General features: G+C 35.5%; 1 protein-coding gene across 1 annotated transcript; it reads left to right on the forward strand.

Annotated features, from left to right (window-relative positions):
• Positions 1-384: 384 nt before the first annotated feature.
• On the forward strand, positions 385-6943 carry LOC130947680 (ATP-dependent DNA helicase Q-like SIM). Its single transcript, XM_057876382.1, has 16 exons — positions 385-559; positions 821-1420; positions 1506-1725; positions 1842-1952; positions 2194-2383; positions 2478-2811; positions 2959-3176; positions 3517-3573; positions 4256-4336; positions 4440-4503; positions 4710-4809; positions 4884-4967; positions 5204-5291; positions 5608-5724; positions 5814-5906; positions 6179-6943. The coding sequence occupies exons 2-16, from the start codon at positions 829-831 to the stop codon at positions 6521-6523; spliced, it is 2694 nt and encodes an 897-aa protein (XP_057732365.1). The 5' UTR covers positions 385-559; positions 821-828; the 3' UTR covers positions 6524-6943.
• Positions 6944-7461: the final 518 nt, after the last annotated feature.

Below are 7461 nucleotides of genomic sequence, written 5' to 3' on the forward strand. Positions count from 1 at the left end.
AATAGTTAATTTATTATTTTTTTTGTTTTAGTCCAAATTAAATATTTTTTATTATTTTTAAAAAGAAAATATTTTAAAAAATTTAATAATATGTAATGAGAAAACACCGAATAAATTATACAAAAATTAATTAAAACACAACATAAAAATATCTAAAAAAAACGTTTTAGACGTCTTTATCTAATCATCCAAACCAATCCATCACAAAAATTACTCTAACAAAAACATTACAAGAAACCGTCATTGGTAATTTGGCCTAACAACCTCATAGTGTTCAGCTTTAACTCATGCGAGCCAGAGCAGAAAGAATTGATCCTCCAACAGAAAAGGGGAAAAAATCTTTTTTTTTTTTTTTTTTTTTTTCTGAAAGAAATTAGAGAGAAACAGGAAATATAGATATTCATCTGACGGCGTCGTTTACAGTTGGTTCCTCCGAATATCGATATTCACTGTAGCGCGAGCGCCAGAGAGTTGGAGATTCTCATGTTAATGTTTTGGTCACATAAAAAAACCATTTGGCGCGGTTCCTGACGAGGAATTCAGAAGATAATTTCTTCAGGTAACTTCACTCACCTCAATTCCTTCAATTTCATGCATTACTTTTCTCCGTTCTGCTGTTTCCTTTATTCAATGTGGCCCCTGTGCCCAAGTTTTCGTCTTTTGCGTTTGCCATCACCAAGCGCGGCAGAAAATTCATAATGCCATTTCATCATAATTCTTGTGAAGATCGGATATTTTTCACCTCTCATTAATTCCCATTTACTTCTATTTTTCAATTTTTTATTCGCTACACAAGTTTGTTAATTCTTGCTATTCCCAGGGTATGAAATGGGTGCCAGTAACTTATCCTTCGACCAAGTGCTTGTGGAAATGCTTGAAATGGGTTTTGAGTATTCCAGCATTGTAGAAGCCATTAAAACAGCGGGTTTGTCTATTCCCAATGTTGTGGAGCATATCTTGACGGCTGGTAGTGGTAGTGGTAGAGCTACAACCAGCTCCAAAGCTTCCACTACCACCATACAGCCTTCGAAATTTCGTGCTCCTCATGGAAAAGCACTCAAGAGAAAAGCTTTGTCCTCGACCAGCCAAGTTCGGCAGTCGAGCATATTAGACCATTTTCATACCAATGATAAGTCCATTGTGTGCAATAAGATACATGATGTGGCAATTGTTGATCTAGAAATGGTGAATGAGCACGATGAGCCTATCTCTGAAATGCCTGATGATGTGACCGTGATGCCGGGGCAAATTGTAACTGCTCCAATGGAAAATTTCGTTGTTATGTCTGATTGGGAGACGAGAGTTGGTGGTCTGTTACAGAAGCATTTTGGGATTTTGTGTTTGAAGAGTTTTCAGAAGGAAGCGCTGAACGCATGGGCAGCTCATAAGGACTGCCTTGTCCTTGCTGCAACAGGATCTGGTTCATTCTTTAGCTCTAAGTGTCCCTTCTGTGTTGCTTGCTAAATTTCTATGTTGTACTTGCATTTATGGTGATGTTTTTGCAGGGAAATCATTGTGCTTTCAGGTTCCTGCATTGTTAACTGGGAAAGTGGTGGTTGTGATATCCCCATTAATAAGCTTGATGCATGATCAATGCTTAAAACTAGCAAGACATGGAGTCAGCGCTTGCTTTCTTGGGTCTGGGCAACCTGACAATACTGTTGAAAAGAAAGCAATGAGAGGCATGTACAGCATAATATATGTTTGTCCAGAGACTGTCCTAAGGTATGGTTTGGCTGTTTGGGGTCTTTGAGAAGCTCATTAAGTATCTTTTGAAGTCTTCATTTTTGTTTGTCTTTTCATTCTTTATTATGTTCTAATTGCAATGCAATCCCATGTAGATTAATACAACCACTGCAGAAGCTTGCAGAAAGTCGTGGTATTGCATTGTTCGCAATTGATGAGGTGCATTGTGTTTCTAAATGGGGTCATGATTTCCGTCCAGACTATAGGTATCCTCTGTTTGATGCTTCTTTTATTTATTTATTTTTATTTTAGGATTCTCTATGCTGGAAATGAATTGGATAGAAACAAAGATCAAAGATCAATGATCAATTGTTAGATTAATTTGACTGATTATCTTATTCGTCACTTTTCTTCTTTGTTTCCTGCATACCTTCACGATTTCTTAAATGCCTTTATTCTGCTGTCAGAAGTATGATCTATACATAAAATGCCTTTCACTTGTTTCAGCCGATTATCTGTGCTGAGGGAAAATTTCAGTACCAGCAAACTTAAATTCCTGGAATTTGACATACCTTTGATGGCCTTGACAGCTACAGCTACACACAGAGTTCAAGAAGATATTTTAAAATCATTACGCATGTCAAAGGAAACAATTTTTGTGCTTACATCTTTTTTTCGATCTAATTTACGCTTCATGGTGAGTTTTATGTTTATGACTTTCATGCTAGCATCCGCTTATAACCTGTTACTATAGTCTATATATACTTAAGATTCATTGTGGCTTCAAACAGGTAAAGCACAGTGGAACTTCACAAGCCTTTTACGAGAAAGATTTTCATGAATTGATCAAAGTATATGGTAGCAAGCTAAATTCCAATAAAAATAAAAAGGCTTTCATCTCAAAGGACTCGGATGATGTTTCCAGCAGCTCTGGTGCTGCTGGAATTTCTGATAATGATGATGTTTCTCCTTATGATGTGGATAACAACCATGATGATTATGGTGGCAGAGATGTTAATGTAATACACTCAGGAAACACAGACAATCTTGTAAAGGGAAAAGAGTTGTCTGTCGAGTTTCTGGAAAATGACAACGATGACTGTCAAAGCGTGGATGACTGGGATGGTATTACACTTTCTGGCATTTTTTTTACTTGAGTTATTGTTCATATTTAGCATAAAACTGAAAGCAATTTCAGTGCCAGTGGTGAAGAACTTCAATCTCATTGAACATTTGTGACTCTCAATTTGTTTTTTGTTTTTATAAATGCAGTTACCTGTGGTGAATTTTGTTCTCAATATCCTCCGAAGGACTGGGAGTTATCTGAGATACATGATCCACCCAAGGAACCAGAAGGAAGTCTGAAAGTACTTAAAGGTCCTTTGGAGCAAGGACCGGCAATCATATATGTACCAACGAGAAAAGAAACGCTGAAAATTGCAAAGTATCTATGCAAGTTTGGCGTGAAGGCTGCTGCCTATAATGCAGCGGTATGGGATTATACTCAATCTTGTTTAAGTAGATGGTCATTTAAAAATTTAATTTTTAATCAATTGGACTTTATCATGTTGATCATGTTTTAAACACAATGAAGTACAGTACATAATTTCCAATGGATGTCTCCTATATACTATAGGGAGAAGAATAATTTAATTACCTGTTATTCTTAATTGGTTTCTAGGCTCTACTGTGGAATTCATTGAAAAGAGCTTGGTAGCTAGTTTTACATTATTCTCTTATAAATTTTTGCTGCATGTTCAACTATCAAGATTTGAATTATGTTATCTGTTAGATGTGAAACTAATTTATGAGCTGAATTTCTATCTCCAGCTGCCCAAATCACATCTAAGAAGGGTTCACAAAGAATTTCATGAAAATACCATAGAGGTATGGATCTTGAATCTGACAGAACAATAATAGATGTCTGACTTTAAAATTTTTATGAAGGCAAATGAATAGTGTTTTATTTTGAATTCAGGTTGCCAGTTATCAGTTATCGTAATCATTTGTTAATTTTAAAATATGATGTGACAAAGACTTCAGAAATTTAAGTTACAGTATTATTTTAATTTCTTGTCTCAGTGATAGTGTGGTGCCATTTGCACCATTGTTATGAAAATTCAGAAACAACTGCATGGAACACAATCAATAAAACACAAACAAGTATTTTCTTTTAGCTTGTTATGTCGGATTTGGATGGTTCATGAGTTTGACTTATTTTCATGCATAAACACTTCTATTTATATACATGTCTGGTCCTTTGTTTTATAAGATTTTGCAACTTTGGCTCTTTGAAATCCTGCCAAACCTATTATGCATCAAAGCATGACTGTTTCTTTGTAATAATCTTGTTATTGCTTAAGTCACATTATATACCAAAATAATAATTAAAGGATCAAGTTTCTTATAATTTTGGTGATATGAAGCCATGGATTTGAATTAATTTTACCGATATTCTCTGTGTTTGCTACCAATCACTCTTCCTTTTCACCTTTACTTCATTGGTTTGTAGGGAACCATAATAAGGTTTTCCAAATGACAGGAATGCATTTATGTTTATCATTTTCAGGTTGTTGTTGCAACAATAGCATTTGGCATGGGGATTGACAAGCCAAATGTCAGAAGAATCATCCACTATGGTTGGCCACAGGTCTCTTTGTCAAAAATTTATCTGTATCTGTGTTCATTCGATGCACCCTTGATTTCATTTTTTATGGAGATATCTAAAACTATTGAATATGTAATTTGATCAGAGTTTGGAAGCCTACTACCAAGAAGCTGGTCGGGCTGGTCGAGATGGGAAATTAGCAGACTGCAGTAAGTTTAATCATTATAGAGGCAATTTTTATCTCATGATGCAAGTTTCATTCCTAGCTTTCTGTTCAAATCTACCCGTATTCCCTTGACTTGCACTGAATTAGTAGGTTGCTTACTGATTCATTCTTTTTCACCACTTAGCCATTTCTCAAGCCTCCTACTCTCTTTTTTCTCTTTTACATTTCTTGCTCCTACTGCACTTCCAGTTCTATTTGCAAACCTAGCGAGAGTTCCATCACTTTTGCCTAGTCGAAGAAGTGAAGATCAGACAAAACAAGCATATATCATGTTGTCTGACTGTTTCAGGTTTGTTTTGATGCATACACCTCTATATTTTTTTCTTGTAGTTATGATACATAATCTTGTGGTATATTGTCCAGATACGGAATGAACACGTCATGCTGTCGAGCAAAGACACTTGTGGAATACTTTGGAGAGGAATTCAGTCATAGAAAATGTCTCTTGTATGTAAATTCTGGCCTCAGTGCCATATAGATCCTGTAGCATATGTATTTCAAATTCTACCAATATCTAGTAATTTGATATCTTATTTATTCTATTTGTTTATTCATTTGTTGTGGTAATTATGTGGTGTTGCGATCTACTTATGCTACGGCTGTGTTGACTGATAGGATGTTGAATCTTTTGAGTTGCTGATTAATGCTGTTGTCACTGTCTTGATGCACCCTGTTTCATGTAGATGTGATGTGTGTGTTGATGGACCGCCTCAAAGGCAGAATATGAAAGACGAGGCGTGTATATTACTACAAACTATTGCTGCTAGTCATGTATGTCAAGTAGTTTCAATTTCACCAAGTAAACTTGCAATTAATTCTCAAAAATGAATTACATTGTAGTATTGTGTAGTATTTTCCGGATATGTGGACCTTAGCACCATCTTGCTCATATTCTATGTATCTCTAGCTCTCATTGAATTTCAATAGGATAAAATAAATTTCATAAATGCTCTGTTTTCTGCACCTTTTTGTATTTACTTTTAATAGCTTTGATCTTGAAAGTGAACTTTTGGATCCAACACTTGGTATGTACATTCGATATCATCAGCAAAAAGGAACTAAAGCAACATGGATGTTGATTTGTCAGGCATGTAGTTATTCCATGGATTTTTCATATGATGATGATGTACATCTTGAATATGGATATGGAAGACATGGAGAGAGGTCATGTCTTAAGAATATTGTCGGAAAGATACGGGAGCAGGTGAACCCACTTTATCCACATTGTTTTGCATGATGTTCTATGTTGCTGTAAACTGATGTGAATTGTTTTCATATTATGCATATATGCAGTCTCAAAAGTTTCTAAACACTGATATATTATTGTGGAGAGGTCTCTCTCGGATTTTGGAAGCTAAAGGATACATCAGGGAGGGAGATGACAAGGTATTGTTTTGTTTGTACGGTCTAATAATAACATGTCCTTATCCAATTTGTGTTGCAAAATCCTATGATCATATTGCATGATTGAGTGTTAGTTTGTGCTTCAAAACTTAAAAAGGTTAAGAAATATACTCATAAGCATTGAATACAAGGAGGAAATAAAACATTATGGGGTGTCTTCATGTTACCATTCATGCGCTGTCTTGTTACATGCATGCTGTCATTAGCTGTGACTGTAAATTGGTAATTCAACTTTGGTTTTTATCTCATCGCAGACCCATGTTCAGATAAAATTTCCGGAGCCAACAAAATTGGGATTGGAATTTATCAGGTCCATGAGTGAAGAAGCTTTCTATGTTTACCCAGAGGCAGATATGTTGCTTGCAGCAAAAACTCACAAACCGCATTCCTCATTACCATACTCCTCATTCTCTGAATGGGGTAAAGGTTGGGCTGATCCTGAGATCCGTCGCCAGCGTCTGGAAAGAATGCAAGTCAATAAAAAGCCAGAGACGCTGAGAAGTCCCAGGAAACGTCGAAAGAGAAAAGCCAATAAAATGAAACACGATATGAGGACTTCTCGAGGAAGACTTGAAGCAAAACTCACAAAATATAAGTGATTTACGAGGCTATCGTGTGCAGTTATTCTAACATTAACATACAATTTACTCTGGCATATAGAAGTGAATTAATTCATGGTCATTGCAATTTCTTCAAGGATAATTATGGAGTCTGGATCAGAGATATAATTTAATGGTTACTATTCTTGCTTATCTGTGGAAGAAAACCACATATTAGGGAACTGAGAACCCACCAAACTGGTTCAGATCTTTGTCTTAAGTCATTGATCACAACAAATGGATTGCTGCTAATCCAATAATCAAGATATCATTTTCTATGTATGTCCTCCATGAGGGGGTGTTGAAATGTGTTGAGATTGTTAGATAGTGGTTAGTAGTTTAAGTGATGCATTTATGAATAGTAGTTGAATAAGTGCTCTATATTTATTCTTTATATATGTGGTTTTTTCTCTCGTAGTAATATACAACTATACACAAGTAATATATTATCTTTTTCCTTTTGTCTAGTTACTCTATTATTTCTACTTGGTAACTATGAATCTTAACACGTGATGCTTGAATTTTCCTGTCACAATTTTATGGAAAAATTAAAGGAAATCGTAAGAAAGCTCTAGGTTCTACTAATAAATTAAACTTTAGGCTAATTGTTTGTTCAAAGTTGGCTAGATATAAGGGTGGCCTTGATACTTGGTTTGCTAATACGGAAAAGGTAGCAAAGTGGAAAGAATAGATAATAAATTAAAGCTAAAGTAAAGATGTAAACCCAAGGTGAAGCAAGGTATAACAAGAGAGAAATCCTACATTATTATTATTATATTTGCTCATATATCCTCCATGGTTTTGCGGAAGGCATGAACATGGGCTATAACAACATAGTGTATGCCATAATAGGCTTCTCTACATCGTTCTTGTTTTGTGTTCCAACCATCAAGAGATGGCAAAGGAAGCAAGTGGCTGCAGAAAAGCTAAAACTCATT

Source organism: Arachis stenosperma, chromosome 9 (genome assembly GCF_014773155.1).
Source record: "Arachis stenosperma cultivar V10309 chromosome 9, arast.V10309.gnm1.PFL2, whole genome shotgun sequence".
NCBI lineage: Eukaryota > Viridiplantae > Streptophyta > Magnoliopsida > Fabales > Fabaceae > Arachis > Arachis stenosperma.